General features: G+C 35.6%; 2 protein-coding genes across 4 annotated transcripts in view; one reads left to right on the top strand and one right to left on the bottom strand.

The window, feature by feature from the left end:
* The window catches only part of LOC137496564 (uncharacterized), a 251045-nt gene that overhangs the window by 33725 nt on the left and 197375 nt on the right, over nt 1–19945 (top strand). The gene's annotated exons all lie outside the window — the stretch shown is intronic.
* The window catches only part of epha5 (EPH receptor A5), a 214681-nt gene that overhangs the window by 111099 nt on the left and 83637 nt on the right, over nt 1–19945 (bottom strand). For all 3 annotated transcript variants that reach the window (XR_012386171.1, XM_001338028.9, XM_021479281.2), the window contains exons 4-5: nt 11367–11522; nt 4143–4478 (exon numbers count right to left, since the gene is read on the bottom strand). Coding sequence is in view for 2 of the 3 variants with exons in the window: in XM_001338028.9 (XP_001338064.4) it covers nt 4143–4478; nt 11367–11522 (492 nt within the window). In the remaining variant the exon portion in view is untranslated. The remainder of the gene's footprint in view (nt 1–4142; nt 4479–11366; nt 11523–19945) is intronic.

The following is a 19945-nucleotide window of genomic DNA, read 5'->3' as shown; positions in this document are numbered from 1 at the left end:
GATGAGAACAGTTTTTAGGTAAACAATGATCCTCCTTAGACACGTAAGTTGTATTGCGAGCGTCGCGTACACTGTTTATCCACACATGACTCCAGCTGAGCTCTCACAGAGAGAAAATGAAAACAAAACTTAACTGCAGCAAACTAGAAAAGCAACACTTCACGCTTGTTTTGCCAACACAACGTGGCGTCTCTGTCGTCTAAACACTATGACAGTAATGAATATTAATGAAGTTGCACAATAGAGTGCGCTGATTGGTTTGAACCAAGCCTTACTCATGCATTAATGCATCACACTGTAAGATGTAATAAGACATACTCTGGCACAGACGTCCAGTCTGCACGCTGGAATACAACGCTATTATGTCATGACCGTGACGCAGCTTCAAAAATTTGTTTCAAACCGGAAGTACAAATTTGCTTGAAATAACGCAAAAACAACCAATTTACACTTTTTAGTGAAATATAGGTGTCCTAATAGTGTTTTTAGCAGTGTGGGACACATATACGACTGTCAACAGCTCAAAAAATGTGTTTTGGTGTTTCATGACCCTTTAAACATTTTAGTAGTTTTTAAGTATTTGTTGGAAAACTGGCAATGCACTTCCCATCATTTGTCCTAAAGGACTAGTTGTAGTTTCTCCACAGTATCTATTTTTAAATATCATTATTTGAACTTTTTTATCTTTATTTTATCATTTTACCATTATTATAACACACTCATTATAGTGATATTGTTGTGATGTTATTATTACATTATTATCCGGTTGTCAACGTGTATCATCATCATCAGCATCATCATCATCATCATCATTATATTTATATAGATTATTTTTTAAGCTTTCATTTTTTAATCTAACATTAATTTCAATTTATGTAATAATAATAATAATAAAATAATAATAATAACAATAATAATAATAATAATAATAATAATAATTATTATTATTATTATTATTATTATTATTATTAGTAGTAGTAGTAGTAGTAGTAGTAGTAGTAGTAGTAGTAGTAGTAGAGGTAGTAGTAGTATTAATTATAATTTATTTAAAAAATTAATATAATTTAAATATTAAAATAATACAGTAGTATTAATTATAAATATATAAATACTACTACTACTACTACTAATAATAATAATAATAATAATAATAATAATAATACATATTATTATTATTATTATTATTATTATTATTATTATTGTTGTTGTTGTTGTTGTTGTTGTTGTTGTTGTTGTTGTTGTGATTATTATTATTATTATTACTATTATTATTATTATTTCATATTATTAGTAGTAGTAGTAGTATTAGTATTACTATTAGTAGTATTATTATTAAACATTTAATTCGTTAGATTACTATTTCCTCTAACACATTATGGCATAACAGGCATACCAGGAAAGTCCCTGGACATATTTTGCTTTGAATTCTAGCCTATAAAAGGACTTCAAATTGAGTTGTGCTTCAAACGAGGGAAGACAAAAGCGAGATAATGGAAAAGTGATTTTCAGTCGACTGACACAAAGACAGCCTGCAGTCCTCCTCAATATTTCAATACTGATTCGCGTTCAGACAGTCAAGCACCTTTGTGAGCATGTCTGGTCTCAGAACTGCAGCCAAACCTCTCGATTAGCCTCCAGCCATCCAGTTCGCATAAAACATGACCGCTACTCCACACATCCACCAAATGGATAATCCAAACCACAGAGGCTGAGCGCTCCGTATTCTGCAAAACCTCCACTCCACTGAGGCAAAATCCTTCAATTCAGAGGTGCTTTATTAAACTGAACACTTACATGACATATGCGACAGACTGAACACACATACACACCCTCTTACAGATAAAGCAGATTACGCCTCAGTGTGCATTAGGGTCATCATTAGCTTAATGAAAAGTCAATGGCAGTCAGCAGAGGTGCTGCTGTATTGAAAAGGGTTTAAGGGCAGTTACCCTTGTTACATCCCCCCACCCCCCTCTAATCTATGTGTCTAAGTGGTCATGTGACAAAAAAATCTAAGTTCTATGGAAATATATCACTGACTAGTGCAAAATGTGAAATAAGCTGGTACGTTTCACTGCAGCTTTTAGATGATTTATTCACAAGAAGTGCTATATGGTGCATTAACTTCAATCTGTTCATTATAAAAAAAAAAAAAAAAGAAAGAAACATTAAAGAGTGTCTGTTTTTGAACCCAAGGTATGTTTTAGGTGCATGTTGCCTGTGTTACAACAATTAGTTGCAGTAAGTACATGCAGTTCACCACTATTTATCAAAGTGAAAACTGATACACAATGATGATGACAATACCATACAATAACAGATTATGTTTAACAGAGCAAGAACATTTTAATTACTTCAGCTAAAATAAAAGCAGTTTTAAATTTATTAAACACCATTTTAAGGTCAAAATTATTAGCTATTTTTCCCCAATAGTCTTCAGAACAAGCCATCGTTATACATTAATTTGCCTGATTACCCTAACCTGCCTAGTTAACCTAATTAACCTAGTTAAGACTTTAAATGTCACTTAAGGTTTTTAGAAGTGTCTTGAAAAATATAAATATCTAGTAAAATATTATTTACTGTCATCATGGCAAAGATTTTAAAAAAAAATCTGTTATTAGAAATAAGTTTTTGAAACCATTGTGTTTAAAATGGTGTTGAAAAAATCATCTCTCCGTTAAACAGAAATTGGGGAAAAAAATAAACAGGGGGGCTAATATATAATATATATATATATATATATATATATATATATATATATATATATATAGTTCTGTCTGGTTCTTGAATCTGATTGGCTGACAGTAGTGATACATTTAGGTAATATCAGCACCCGTACAACCTCTTTACCCTTTGTGTATTACTCCGCCCACATACAACCAGCAAAAAGCGGACACTACAGATCTAAAGTTTAAAAGATGCTTGCTCAGCTGTTTAACTGTGAGCTTATGATTTAAATCCAAGGCGGAAGACAGTCATACAAAAGGGTTTTTGAGACTCTCTATGTTTGATTTTGTTTTTATATACACAATTATGCCGTCAAACTGTTGTATAAACGCAATATCACACTTGTAGCAGTGCGATATGGCTGTATCCCATATACAGCCATATCGCACTGCTACTCGTGTGATATTGCTCATTTATATATATATATATGCGTATTCGTACTGAACAGTTCAGTATGAGACTTTCAGTTCGGTACGCATTACAAACCGAACGATTCGATTCAGACTAACATCTAAAAAGAAAAAAGAGAATAAATACAAAATATACTGTATTTGAGTTTCTGCAGATTGTTTTGTGATTTTGTTTAGAAATAAAACTGAAGACACACTTATGGTTTCATTTGATTGGTGATTCCCAATTTGCAATTCAATCATAAGCTTGACAAGCAGTATTGGAGAATTTGATGTTTTCCTATTCAAACTGAATCCTTAAGCATACTGCCCAAGAGGCATTTCAAAGATGGCCGCTGATTAAGATGACTTGCCTTAAGGGGATTTCGCAGTTGCACTTTTACCCATTCAAAAGTACAATCATGACATGTCTTGCGTATTCTATAGTCTTTGTTAATAACTAATAACTAAGGCCATGTGTGTAAGGAAAAAAAAATATATATATAACAAAAACAAGGAAATAATACTGCGGGAAGATAACAAAATATCAAAACATATTTGAAAATGTTTAATTTCTTAGCCATTTCTTAAAAAAATATTAAATTAAGATTATTACCAATCTAAGAAGTATTCAAATGTCATTTAATTTATAAATACATATAGATATACCTATAAAAAATAAAAACATTTAGGAAAATACAGTATTTGTATTGTCACTGCTGAGAAACATTACCCTTTTGAGACTTTTAAAAGACATCAAGGATATTAAGGATATTAGATGCATTCTACACAATCAAAGATGTATTTCACAACTATCTCCTCAACTGCTTAAATTCAATTTCAACATCAGCACATGCATTTTTCTTCACATTCTCCTGACACCTTTATAGTTTTTTTTTTTTTTTTTATGCCACATAACTCTTACACTCCAAAGCCTGTTCAAGCTTGTCTGTAAGACTCAAACTTTGACATGTTAAGCTTAGCATGTAATGGAAACAATTCCAGGGGGACAAATCTGCTCACCTGCTTGGTTGGTGGTGACATTGAGCGAGACATACTGACGCGGAGGGCCAGTTAGATCTGACACACCGTTCATAGCCTCCACTTCAAACGTGTAGTTGGTGTGAGCTAGGAGATCCACGACCATAACCGAGGTGTTTCTCAAGCCCGTACGCTGAGGCAGAAACCGCACATGGCTTCCACATGGCTCGTAGTGACCCGAGTCGGTGCTGATTTTACTGCAGAGGATGTTGTATCTCACGTCTTTCCGGCCACCGGTGTCTTCAGGCGCAGTCCACTCCAAAAACACACTGGTTTCATTTACGTTGGAGATAGCATTACGTGGAGCAGAAGGAGGCCCTGAAATATGATAAGAGTATTATAACCTAACTACAAAATGTATAAAGTTATAGGTTATATAGAGTTGTACGAATGTAAATTATCATATGCATTTGCTTTTATAACAAAACAAGTCATTTCCATCAAAAAAACAAAAAAACAAAACCATACAGATTCTGATAAAATCAGGGCCTGGGTAAGATGTGTGTGTTCCTTAGGTGTTTTGCATGTTGATTGGTCAGTTTGTATGTCTCAGTATTTATGCTTTGTTTACATGGTCAAGAAAGATACAAAATAGGCAGTAAACTTTGCTCTTTCTCTTTTCCCGCTCTGCTCTTTGCTGCTATCTCATTCTCGCTTTAGTTCTTACTCTCTGCTTACCCTCTCTCCCTCTTTCTCTAAGATAACTTTAATTATGTCAAAGCTGGGCACAAATAATTTATGTTTTTTTATATTATTATTATTATTATTATTTCATGTTTTATCCTTTTATACAGTTATACAGCCTCTGAGCTCGAGGTCTGAGGCTTTTGGCTCAGCCCGGTTCACAGTAATGTTAAGCCCTAGCGCACAGTGGAAAAGCGGCAAATAAATGAAAATTGCAGAAGACAGTACATTCGTGACATCATTTCACTGACAAATGTCGTAAGTGCAGTATTACAAGTCGAGAGCACATTCATGTAATATGAGCGAGCGAACACGCCGGTTCCCCTGTTTGTGGACAAAACTCCTCGTGTGCACTCAAAACATGGTTGCTCATGTGCGATTTATCTGCTCTCGCTCTCTCAGATGATGCAGACTCACAATTTGTGCCGTGTTTCCTCCTCTTTTCGTGCTTTTGCTCTCCAGAGATCCTCCTGTTAAATTGTTACCCGAAGAATGTTGATATGGTTTATATATTGCTACACTATTTATCTAAAGGTTAAGGTAAATTCTATAATAAATACTAGTGTTTTTGAGTGTTTGGTATACTGCCTATGTTTTAGGCTAGTATCATTTACAATTGGTATTAAAAATATTGAACTGATAAAATGAAATACAAAGTGTAGTTTTACTACAGTAAAGTGTGGCGAATTATAGAATAATATACCCTATATTGAAAAAATAAAAACTACAGCATTGGGTAATTTGTTTATTTTACACTTGTTGTGTTACCATAGCGACTATAGTATTACCACAACAGATTAATTGAAGTACTTTACTATAGTACTATTCAAAACAGTGTACATGCCAATGTAATATACGTGTTCAGGGGCCCTGTGGAATAGCTTTTCCTCAAAATGAAGAGAATGACTGGGAAAATGTCTTCCAAAATCTCATCAACAATGCGGAAGACCACAGAGACTAGTTCACTTTTAGTTGCCATGATAAAATGGGACATTTTGTGACATTTATTTGAAGAGTGAATACTACAGTAGGCTAGAATACCTTATCGAGTTTTTCCCTATTTTCTATTGCTTACATTTCTGCTTGCAATAGTTATATTTTTGTTTAAATGTTTTTATTTTTTTTATTTTATTAGTATGGTGCACCTCTTGGATGTATAATAAATGTTTTTAAAATAAAATGTATTCTTTACATTCAACATCTATTCTCTGTGGTTGAAACTTGAAATATCTCATCATATAACAAACAGACAAAAATGTTATGGTTTATTAGATAAAATAATTTAATATGTAAGTCTATTTTAATATTTTGGTTATTGTTGATAAATAGTTAATATAAATACTAATATAAATAATATCAAAAAGCACAATAATATCAAAAAGCACAAAAGGAAGAAGGAACACAAGAAACAAATTGTGAGTCTGCATATAATCTCACTCAGCAAGCAGTGTACTGAGAGTGCGCAAGAAAATTTGTGTATGAGCAGTGCATATTTAAGAGAGTGTGAGAAAATTTGCATCCGAGCAGTGTATATTTGAGAGCTCACAAGCAGTTTTGTCCACAAACAGATATCGGTCCACAAGCATCATACTGAGAAAGCTATGTTCATCATGCTCACTTTGTGCATGACAGTTTTGCTTTGTGAGCCACTTAAATTTAACAAGAATAAAATAATTGTAACAATAAGAAAAGAAAAAAAAATCTGCATCTTGTCATGGCATTGGAGTTTACATATAGGCCTGTTATGTCTAATATGAATATAGTCAAGCTATACTGCTATACAGATATACTATACACAGATATTGCCAGATAATCACTTTACCACTACCATACTTTTAACGGACTTAAATCATTTGTGATTCTGACTGTCATCCTTTCTTGCATTGTTTTGAGCCTTCACATTGCCAACTATATACTATATTGTTAGTAGCCTGGATAGGTCACAGTCATTCTGCTACATCATATCCCTTTCCACTGGATGTAAAATGCTCTGCAGTACATTTTTTTCATTTTAGAATGTTAAGTTCTAATTCTGTAGTTATTTTGGTGAAAGTAACTAAAAAGTAATATAAGAGTCAAGCAACATATTACAATTGTAAGACAGTAATATTGTAAGGTATAAGGGATTACTTTTGAATAACAGTAACAGTATCTGTAATGTATAACAGTTTGGAAGTAACTTGCACAACACTGCTCATGTTGCACTGCCTGCTTCAACCTTAAATAACTTTTGCACTATATTAAACCTTAAATACTATTTGCACAATAGTTACCTTTAATACCTCTCTTGCAAAATATCCTGCATAATAATGTTTAGTCTCATGCAAAGTACTGTCTTACGTGTATAGTTAAGTATCTTATGTCTATAGTTAAGTCTTATGTGTAAAGTATCTTATAGTATATGTTATTCATATATATATATATATATATATATATATATATATATATATATATATATATATATATTTTTTTTTTTTTTTTTTTTTTTTTTTTTAATAGCTCTTATGTCCAGTGTTGTGTTGGTAGTTATATTTAATTTATGTAGCACCGTTGTCCTGTGAGACATGACATTCCGTTCCTCTGTATGTCCACACATGTAGCGGAATGACAATAAAGGTCAACTTGACTTGACTTGGTTTAAACTCTATACTCACTTTAAATTATGATACAAACCATAATCATTAATAAATAAATACATCTATATAGACCCCTTATCTGCCAATAAAGATTCAGGTTTGTACCCCTAAAGTATTGATAGTTGGTTTGATCTGCTGAGCCAAGGCACTAAAATCAACCAACAGGGTCCCATTGGTGATACCAAAGATCATCCTTTTTTTTTTTTTGTAAGTTTTCATTAAAAAAAAAAAATAATAATAATAATAATAATAATAATTTAAAAAAAGACATCCAAACCTTTATGGGCTCTATTTTGACAGTCCATGCGCAAAACGTAAAGCGCAGGGTGCAAGCGTATTCAGGGTTTGTCAGAATCCATATGTGCTAACATGAGGATGGGAAAATCCGTTTTGCGCCATGGCGCATGGTCTAAAAGGGTTGAGTGTATTTTCTTAATGAGTTATAGGTGTGTTTTGAAAATAAACCAATCAGAGTCTCATCTCCCATTCCCTTTAAGAGCCAGCTGCGTCACGCCATAAGCGCACTTGCTATTTACATGACGTAAAGTAAGTTCACTTTCGCTTTTGCTCTCGTGGATAAGGAAACCTTTACGCACAGACATCAATTAGCCTATAAATAATTAATTTAGTTTGTTAGGCGCAAAGATTTGTTTCAAAACTATTTCTAAATTCAGTTCTAATTTCTAGCAAACGAATAAATGAACAATAATAACGAAGTGAGGTCAAAATACTTAGTTATTTCCAAATACACCTGCTATGCCCCATATGGTCTAAATATTTTAATTTATATATCCTTAATATTTTTATTATTTTTAATATGTAAAGATGTTTGCGTATTGCTCTACATCTTGTGTGTAAGCAGTGTGTAAGCGAGGCGCACAACTAACACTCTCTGCTCCGGACTTTAGACCGGGTTTGTTCTGGTCTAAAGAACAGACTATTACAGTTTCTCAAAAAAGCAACGCGCCAAAACGCCTGCTTTTTCAGACCAGAACGCCTATGGTCGCACATATGAGCGCAAATGCATTTGGTATTTAAAAAGCGTGGCGCAACACCTCAAAATGACCCTTGCACCAAGCTGAAAGTAGCAAATAACAATTGCATCACGCCTTGCGCCACATTGCGCCGGGTGTATGATAGGGGCCTACATCATCAAGACAGTAAAGTAGCGGCCTCGCATAAATCTGGCTATTGTCTGCAATAAAATGAAATGACAAGTTTCCTAATTTTTTGGAAAACATTAATCCTATGAACTAATGCAATATAACATTTAAAATGATAACTTATTGCAACTTATTGCAACAAAAACATAACCAATCACATTTATAACACTTCAATGCTGGATACACTAGTCAAAGCAGCATCTGCCTTTGCCTTGATTTGTCTGTGTTATGTTGATCTGTTGGTTGTGTTATGTATTTGTGTTATTTGTGCACTGTTTCTCTGTGTTCCCCCCCCCCCCCCCCCCCTCTCTCTCTCTCTCTCTCTCTGTTCTCCCATATCTGCTTTCATGTATTGTCAGGTTTCGTTCATTGGTTCATTCAGCTGTCAGTCATTCCTCTCCATTTACGTCACTCTTACGTCACATCCAATAAGCAAAGACCACCTGTCATAAAAATGCGCACCAGACCACTCGCTAGTCCCTTGCATTTTTCTCTTTCTCTGCTTTTCCTGCTTGTTTTTTATTCATCATGTGCGTTTAGAAATAACCCGTCTAACTTTTTTTGTTGTTGTCCGTTTCTGTGTGCACATTATCCGTCCGTTATTCGTACATCATTCTTAGTTTATCGTTGTTTACGAGGCTTGGACAAAGTGGACAGGTAAGAAGGTCACGTGACATACATTGCAACACTTAGGACTACTCTGCTGTTTAGTACACTAGGTTAGGGGATAGTGCCACTCCTTGTACTTTTTGGATAGCTAGATAGAGTAGACTCGGAAGATCTCCGCGTGTTAATTAAACTGTTTTTCACATAGTTAATTAGCTAGATGATTCTGGGGAGTTAAGATTTAGTTTGGGTTTTGTTCTTTTCATTTTAGCGCTGCCCGCGTCCCTTCTGCCAGCTCTCTTTTTTATATATACAGTATGTATATTTAGACTAATGTGGATCTAGCCCACCGGTACACATTTTATGCTATCCGAACTGTGTTTAGGCCCGTTTCCTGGATCGTTTGAGAAGTGTGAGTGCTCTGAATCATGCTCAGAAACGGTTCACTTGGCCAGCCCTAGCCCGGTTGGAAGAGGTGGGCCAGAGCGCGATTCGCTTGGACTTTGGCACAGTACACTTGTGTGTGAGTGCAAAAAGCGCCTAAGCCCGAAACTGAAAGCGAGACGAGAATTTTATGGGACTGTTTCATATGGATTAATTAATCTTCCGTACTGTTCAATGAAAGCAAACTGTCGTAGTTTATTAAAGACTTTATTAAAGACGCAAACCCCTCACCGCACTACAGCTGCACCTTCTGCAAGCCTCCTAATTCCTGCAGTATGAGGACTTTATGGTTGTTTATGAGCATCAAAAGTGGCTGATCTGTTCTGCAGAATATTTGACTGCGTGTCACCGCATCCCAAATGTTTTAAACAATATAACTGAAGAAATCTCCACTGTGCTTAGCGAGAGCGCTTACTGAACAGTGCATCATTAATGACGTAAGCGTGCCCAGGCCCAAATGTAATGTGATTGCAGGCCGTCGGGGGAGAGGGGACAAGCATGCTTTGGCTCGGTTCAAGGCAACTGTACATAGTGTGAGTACGCCCTAAGTGTTGAAAAGACACTTTTTCTTGTAAATTAGGAATATCCACAAACAACCTAGGTAATAAACTACACATTTTTTAAAACCTGCAATGAGAAATTTTCCAAAATGCCTATCCATGTCATTATTCATGTCAAAGGCTTAACTAGGTTAATTAGGTTAACTATGCAAGTTAGGGAAATTAGGCAAGTTATTGTATAACGATGGTTTGTTCTGTAGACTATCGGGAAAAAAAGCCTAAAGGGGCTAATAATTTTGTCCTTAAAATGGTGTTAAGAAATTAAAAACTGCTTTTATTCTAGTCGAAATTAAAAAAAAAAAAAGACTTTCTCCGGAAGGCAAAATATTATCAGATATGCTGTGAAAAGTTCCTTGCTCTGTATGTATGTATGTATGTATATATGTATATATATATATTTTTTATTTTTATTTTTTTATATAGATAAAAATTATAATTTAAGATAATTATAATTTAAGCATCTATAACCTTTTATTTTTTGTTTTAGGCATTGTGAAATCTATATGATAGATAGGAAAGCCAAAAGTATATTCTTTCTAAAAATATTCATACTAATAATGTAGACCAAATTATTCAGTTACTTACTTTTTTAGTTTGGAAAGGTTATTTTTGAGAAAGTGCCTCTGACCGTGAGGTAGAGAAGGATGCCGATATGGACAGAAATTTAGTTTTGCATGCTATCTTCATCAAATTTGAAATATACACTCATGAGACACTTGGCTTACAAGGCATTTTTTTCATTATTAAATGATTTCATGTATTGTTATATGGAAAAACAAATATTGAACACAATACAAATTTGCTACTGAAGGGGTGAGGATAAAGATGGTAAAGGCCTCAATTAATTGGTATTATTTAGATAAACAAGCTATGTATGTAGCACACAACATCATTGTCAAATAAAAAATAAAAAATTCTCCACAATATCGATATTGCATAATGCTAGCGATATATTGTGCAACTCCACCCCATATAGTCAATGTACTGTACAATTCACACATCGCAACCAATACTTAGAAATGCAGTAGGAGCAGGAACACATAGCAAAAAATTAGAATAACCATAAATGGAAAAACAGCTTTGTCTTGAGTTTGTCAAGGCAGTGGCACTTACGTGTGCAGGCCATGTTAGCAGGGTCCGCCTGGGTCCTGAAGTAGCCTTGCTCACACTGACAGGAGATGGATGCCTCAACCTTGCTGAAGCTTCTGGGAGGACATTTACTGCAGCTCCTGCTCTCCAGAACTGACCGGTAAAACCCGGGTTTACACACTGTGGAAACATCAAGCACAACACAGAGACATTTTCATTACTAATGCCTTCCATCAGGGCCTTTCATGAGGAAATTCAGTCAAACATTCAACCACTTTATTAAAAGGAGCATGTGCTTATTTCAATGGATAGCTAAACAAAGCGTTTAATTACTGCTTTATGTTTTGGTTTCATTTTTGGCTTTGGACCAAAAATTAGTCTTTAACTGGTTTTGGAAATGATGAGCCATCTTCTGTTTGTTTTGTGTCTGAATATTTAGTAATTATTAGTATTATTTGTCAATGTTAATGTGGATATTTAATGAAAACAAGCAGTAGATATGAATTGCAGATGTCTAAATAAACTGTGTGTGTGTGTGTGTGTGTGTGTGTGTGTGTGTGTGTGTGTGTGTGTGTGTGTGTGTGTGTGTGTGTGTGTGTGTGTGTGTGTGTGTGTGTGTGTAAACCTGTAAATAGTAGTTTAGGAAAAAAAGAAAAAGAAAGAAATGTTCAATTAGGCTGCATTTATTGAATTAAAAATACAGTCAAAAATACTTTAGTCTTCAGTGTCAAATCTGTGCTTCCCACAAATAGACTTTACCTGGGAGGGCCGTACATTAACAGCCACCCAAACATTTTTTGACACACTTTTACTATTGTTATCAACCTCTTACATTTTTTTTTTTTTATCGACCCATGATAACCAAACATTTGTGATTGATAAACAATAAAACTGAAAATCTGCATTTTTTTATCAGGACACTTCGATAAAATCAAAGGAACAGAAATGTTTTTATAACAGTATGTTTATGTAATATCATTAAATAATTTGTTTTTAAACACTTTTTTAGAATTTCCAAATGTCCTCTGAAAAAAAAAGTTCTGTGAAACTGAAAATAACTATGTAACTATGAACATAAATGCAAACAAATAAAGAGATAAGATTACAAATTAAACTGATACTTTATAAAATGTAATTTATTTTGTGAACAAAAATGAATAAAAAATTAAATATAATAAAAGTAATAACATTTTATTTATAGTATTCATTCATTTATTTTTGGCTTAGTCCCTTTGTTAATCTGGGGTCGCCACAGCAGAATGAACCGCCAACTTATCTAGCACGTTTTATGCAGCGGATGCCCTTCCAGCTGCAACCCATTACTGGGAAACTCCCATTCACACACATACACTACAGACAATTTTAGCCTACCCGATTCGCCTGTACCGAATGTCTTTGGACTTGTGGGGGGAACCGGAGCACCAGGAGGAAACCCAAGTGAACGCAGGATTATTATGCAAACTCCACACAGAAACTGACCCAGTCGAGGCTTGAACCAGCGACGTTTTTGTTGTGAGGTTACAGCACTACCTACTGCGCCACCGCGTCACCCTTATAGTATTCAATTAAATGTTAGAAGTATTATAATTTATGCATAATTTATAATATAATGTATTTGTCATAATCACCAGCAATCTAATCCTTGCAGATATTTCACCGGGCTGACCCTGGTGAAATATACACCCGTGAACTTGGGGGGCCGTTTTGCGAACAGAATTGCGTAGCCGAGCCTGATTGTGCATATGAGCCACTGCGAAGGGCTGGGCCGCACCCAAAGTTCGGAGGAGGGGCTCGAGGGGTGGGAGAAAGGAGACCGTCCTCCCAGCACCTGTGAGCCACTGGCGAAATGCACAGAACCTGCGAGTTGGAAGACATAGCATCCTAGACTGGCAGAGTTCGGGCTGTCAAATTCGGGGGAGTGGAAAAGTGCTCTTTTATTGATGTTTGTGTTACACTAAAAAGTGCCGTTAGAAATGGGGCCCGGCCCTCCAGCGGGGTATAAGCAAATTTCCTCTTCTCCATATGACCTGTCTCAGGGGCGATTCACGGTACGTTTGCAGAGGTCCCACCGATAGATGCGTTACCCATAGCATCAGACTGCTCTCTCACTGCCTTGAATTCCTGGGGGAATTCACCCACAGTGTCGCCGAACAGGCCAGCCTGGGATATGGGAGAGTCAAGAAAGCGGACTTTGTCGACTTTGTGCATATCACCCAGGTTTAGCCAAAGGTGGCGCTCCTGGACCACTAATGTGGACATGGTCCTCCCCAATGCACACGCAGAGGACTCAGTTGTCCGAAGAGCGTAGTCGGTTACGCTGCGGAGCTCGTTAACCAAGCTTGGGTCGGACTCACCCTCGTGCAGCTGGGCCAGCACCTGTGCTTGGTAGCGCTGGTAGGTGGTCAGAGCGTGCAAGGCAGAAGCAGCCTGGCCCGCAGCCTTACAATCTCTGGCTCCGAGGGAGGCAGATAACCTACAGGCTTTGGACGGCACCCCGCAGACAAAGATTGACCGCAATTGCGCGCTCGACCTGAGGAATTGTCTCATACCCTCTGGCTGCTCCACCATCAAGAGTGGTGAGAGAAAAGACAGGCAGCACAGGCAGAAAAAGGTGGCCTCCAGGACTGAGTGAGCCTACTGTGCACTTCCAGAAAGAAGGGGACGAGAGGCTTCGAAGGCTTGGCCCTCTTGTCATCTACATAGCACCCATCTAGTCGGTCCGGCCGTGGAGCTGGGGGATAAACCATCTCGCCATAGCTAGCCGCGATCTTAACTGTGCAACAGACGTGGCATCGCAATGACGACATGAACTGCCAGCGAGCAACATATTAACATGCTGGACCTCCAGACATGCAACGCAGTGCTCATGCCCATCATCCAGGGACAGGAAACCACCACATCCAGAAACGCACAGTCAGAGCAGAATCCTGAAAGGGACGTGCTGCACAGCTGTGTCACTCTTTTAGGAAAATCTGCTACTTTATATGCACCGTTCTGGAGCACCGGACCCAAAGAACGTCAGGCAAGGGAGAAGCCCAGCTCGACCATCTGCCGCCACGTGTACACACTCTGGACCAGGAGACCGCTTTTGTTTGCTCATCGACTCTCTTAGAAGTCTCTAAAGCGAAAAGAATGTGTCATCTTGCTTTTGCTGTGCTTTTGTGCTAAATTGATTGCAACAAGCATCAGGTATGTAAGCTGACACTGCCAATTCATTTTGCATTTCATTGGCCCGTTTACATACTCTTTCAGACGATTGGCTTTCTGAACAAAATCCACATTTGTGGATTAAATCCACTTAAAGCATTTCAGTTCCCCATCCAAAGCGGAACTACACATCTGTCACTGAACTGGACTCCAAATTACACCATGCACGTCACACGCACACACACACGCACACGCACGCGCAAGCGCACACACACACACACACACACACACACACACACACACACACATACACATACACACACTCAACAGTTACTGATTCCCCCTGATTACACACACAGCTGATAAATCATTATGGACTGAATACCTGTACTTTCTGTTAACCTCTCTCTCACACACATACACACACACACACACACACACACACACACACACACACATACACTACCCTACCCTAGTCTAGACTTGTCGTATTTCCTGACCCTTGTTTCTTTCTTTGTTTAACCTGTTTGTTTATCCTGTTTGTCACCTGCATCGACCAGCCTGTGACCGACCATGACTACGCTTTTGGAGTATATTATACTGTTTGGTCCTGTTGATCATTGCCTGTCTGGTTAAGCTGCGTTTGGATCCTTGGACCCTTGTTACTATGTTAATATGATCATACAAATTAGCAACTAAATCCAAAAAGTTATGATTTATGAGTTATGATTTATTTATAATATGAATATAAAACAGCTTGAACATTTAGACCACAATTGTATTTTTAATTTGTATTTCATTTCAAACTACTCCCTTAAATAAAAACAAAAGCAAAGAAATAAACTCTATACAAATCTCCAAACATTCCCTTAAAAAACTCACAACATAACAAACGAACAAACAAACAAACAAACAAACATAAATAAATAAATAAATAAATAAATAAATAAATACACAATACACTGTTTTCAACAACTAGGACAAATCTGTAGCTTCGGTTTTAGCAAGTGTTTAAACGCTTCTGGATTCAGGACAGGTGCTTATGCACAGCAGACACCCTGTCGACGCGAAATGCCATAGAGAGACACACAGAGAGAAAGATAGATTATCAATGGCCTCTGCAGTCCAAAGTGCACACAAAGACATTAATTAAAGGCTCCCCGGTGTGCATTAAGAGGCAGACAGCAGAGGTGCACTGTGAATTCAGCACTTCTCACGCTGAAAGAGGCTGTAATGTAGAATAATATCATTTATAATATCATTCTGCATTTAACTGTTATTAATAGACCACATTCAGCTCTTCTGTAGTATTTTATGATTTCCCTAAAGTCCAATTGCACTGTTAGTTGAAGCTGTGCACTATAAACAGTTTCAGTTTTAGACATGTTGCTTTAAATGTCAATGTGGAATGGAAAATGAAAATATTTTTAAGTTTAATGGTTGTTCCAGCTTTTTACCAGCTATTTACCTCTATTCCAAACAACACAACTATTTAACTGAAACTATTATTATTAATTAATTAATTAATTAGTTCATTCATTCATTCATTCATTCATTCATTCATTCATTTTCTTTTCTGCTTAGTCCCTTAATTAATCCAAGGTCGCCACAGTGGAATGAACCAGCAATTTATCTAGCACGTTTTAATTAATTAATGTATGTATATATGTATGTATGTATGTATGTATTTATTTATGTATTTATTTATTTATTTATTTATTTTGGAACCTGAAAATGGAACCTGCTCTTATTTCCCTTTTTGGTTTAAAACAAAACAAAACAATATACCAATATTGTATAATTGGTATATTGGGTTGTGGGACTGCACAGAAGGACTTCAAATATTGACGATAATAATAACAATAAAGAAACAAGAGCTTAAAGTGCTTAAAAAACTACCTCAAATCGATCGCTCCACAGAAAATATGCACTTTATTAATGCTCCGTTATCATTATTTCACTAAATCTGTCAACATTTTTAATAAAAGTATTAGATTGTCTTATGATTATGACTTATTTCCTACATCTCACTCGCAGTTCATGTGTGTGTGCACTGTGTGTGATGAAAGAAAATGACAATGAACCTCAAGGGCTCTATTTTGACGATCCAGGCCCAAAGCGCAAGACGCAAAAGCATTAAGGGCGTGTCAGAATGTACTTTTGCTATTTTAAGGATAGAAAAATCCGCTTTGTGCGGATTTTTGAGAATAAACCAATCAGAATCTCATCTCCCATACCCTTTAGGAGTCAGTTGCGCCATAGCGCATTTGCTATTTACATGGCAGACTTTTTAAGTGGAAAAACTAAACGATTCACAAGCGAGAAAACAGTTAAACAGAGCATCTACAGCATGAGAATGAGAGATGAGTCTCCTCATTATTTACTTTTACGTTCACTTTCATAAATAATTTTGTTTGTTAAGCGCAAAGATTTGTTTCGCAAATATTTGTAAGTTCAGTTCTAATTTCCAGCAAACAAATAAATGAACAATAATAACAAAGTGTGTTAAAAAACTGAGTTATTTCCAAATACACATGCTATGCGTCATATGGTCTAAAACCTGACAGGTGGACAAATTTGAGCTTGTTTTTAATAAAACAAATAAACATATGCATATAATACATAATACTACTACTAATAATGACATTATACAAAAGCAAATTTTCATGAATAAACAAAAAAAAAATTGCTTTTATTTTGACATCGCTAAAGCTCACTTTTACAGTTGTGTAAAGAAACATCCCATTCTACTGCAGCAGTCTTAAGTTAGGACACTTAAGAAAAACCTTTTGAGTTTAAAGATGATCGACCTGCAAAGTCAAGTTTACAGTTTTATAAATTAAAAATGTATATAGTGCGTATATAGATTTACCATGGATCAACCTCTCTATATGCGCTGCAGTCTGAATGATAATCTAGGTAGTTACAGGCTCTCTGTTTTGCTACACTAATGCCCTAAAATGTAACTAGTAACACAAAATTTTTAGAAACTACTTTTTTTTTATGTTATTTAACGTTTAAATTTAATTTAAATTTAACATTTATTTTTCCTAACACTTATATGTGGGCATATTTTGACATCTTTACCTAAAATTTTAAACATTTATATTATTTAAAAATAAATAATATAAACACAAAAACACAAGTAAATACCACTATTCCGCCTAGTCTCTCCCTATATTGTTAAGTAACAAAAAAACTGAAATCTGAAACTGACATTTACAATACTATACAGTTTTTTTCAAGCTGAACAAAAAAATGACATTTTATTAAAACAGTGTCATGAAAACTCCCCAAATTAACACAAAACCGCTTAGACAACATTGCATTTTAGCTTGCATAGAGTAACAAACAAGCATGTTTGCTAAAATAAACAATAAACATATATTCTATTGTGTACATTGTGGTTTGTATTATAAATGTCCTTGTTTCTCTGAAACCACGTCCTTTTCATCTGATCAAAGCCCTCAGTAAACCGTTCTCATATCTTTCCCTTTAGCCTGACACACATATCCATCTTTTCACCAGAGCTGTGGCCTCCAGACACGATTTGCTCATCTGTAGTGTCTGTCTGGCTGAGGCTCTGAATAGATCATCTTTGCCCCATTGGTCGCATTTATAGAAGACTCTCCTAGCATAAGCTAAACCCATTGCTTGTTTAAGAATTGAGTGGAGTAAAATAGTATTTTAGAGTGAAATGAGGCTGAATAAAATAAGAATCTCTAGCTCTTTAAAGTCCCCAAGACATCAAGATTGAAATTTTGTTGGCTTTCATTGTGAATACATTAGCTTTAGTGCTATCTGCAACATACAGCAATGCTATCTTCAAGCTTTAAATGTAAATATGTATGTCTTATATGACTGTCTTACGTGAACAGTTGAGATGGCTGCTATGGCTATTCTAGCAGCTATAGATTTCTGGTAGATCCAATGATACTAGAAAAGCAAGATGAATTTCAATATGTATAAAAAACATATCTGATAAGAATAAAGGTATATAAACAAAGATGGAAACACATTTGATCAATACATTCCACAATGTGCATCGAAATAGTCATGTGATTTTGTTTTAAAAGATCATGAAACAACAAAAACGCATGTGATCCAGCATTAATAGACAAACCAGCAGACCAAAGCATTATAAAACATCTCAAATGCTGTTTTGGTCATTCTAAAATGGCTCTGCCAACATCTCTCATTACAGTAGTTCTGCATTATTACCTCCTAGATCTGTCTTGAGTGTCTCAGGTAGGGCTGGGCGATAAAATTTATTGACCAAACACCAATGTCAATAACGGAGAAATAAAATGGTATGAAGTTTTGGTATAAGGCACTATAGTTTTATGAAATGTGGCTGTTGTGTTAGCACCTTGGAAGAAATGCAGAAAAAGCTTAGGGTTTAAGCTTATCATTTCCAATGGAGGTGCGCAACTTGTGACACAAATAGGCAGTGACGCACACATGGTGTGCAAGCGCCAGTTTAGGTCACAGTAACAACACACTCAAAAATGATTGTCGTATAGCAGCCGTGAGGAATGGCTTTTTGGTTTCTTTTCTTGTGCATCCCTGCCAGGGCTGGGCGATTTGGCAAAAAAGAAAAAAAAACTAGGTTTTTTATAAAGTTCACGATTTCGATTTTTTTATTTTGTAACTAGTCAACTTAAAACATTACAACAACATGACTGAAGTAACATTTTCTTTATAAGTAACTTAAACCATCTGGTTAAGGAACATTGTATTTTTAATGGCCATGCCATACATAAATTGATAAACAAGGTGTAAATATATGTAAAACAAATTCACAAGTTTAATATTGTTGCAGAAGATTTAAAAAAATAATAATATTTGTGTAAATATTTGCAGTTGCAGGAATACAGCGAATTTTTTTTTTTTTTTTTTTTTTTTTTTTTGCATAGGGCGACTGTAATCATCCAACTTCAAAATGTGTAATGTTGTAATATGTATTTAAATAATGATGGCTGCTTAGATTACTTGAAAGCTCAGATTTGATTATCACAATTTGTTTTGTTTGAGAATTTGTACAGAGTTTGAGGTTTAAGGTATCATTATTATTGACATTTTAATGTTTCCTTTGACTGTTCAGCACTAACACTTTACCATTGCACACACTTTGTAACATTTTATTCATCAAGTTTAACAGCTTTACGTTTATTTTATTATAAAAAGATTAGATATTTTTGCTAAAATATTTTTTGTTTTTGACATTGTTTTCAACAAGTCTAATTAACATCTTTTGATGAATTAAAGCTAATGAGAGTACTGCCTTTTTTAAGTTTGGTAGAACTTTTTTTTATGTAATTCTCTGTTAAACGCAGCTCTCAAAATCAAACATTTTACACCTGTAGTCCTACTTGCCATTGTCCACTTGTGATCCAACACAGTCTCGTGACAATTCATAACTACTTGATTAAGTGGCTAATTCATTTTATTTTGTG

This window comes from Danio rerio, chromosome 10 (assembly GCF_049306965.1).
Source record: "Danio rerio strain Tuebingen ecotype United States chromosome 10, GRCz12tu, whole genome shotgun sequence".
NCBI lineage: Eukaryota > Metazoa > Chordata > Actinopteri > Cypriniformes > Danionidae > Danio > Danio rerio.
Note: the sequence above shows the minus strand (reverse complement) of the source record. Positions and strands in the feature narration are given on the sequence as shown.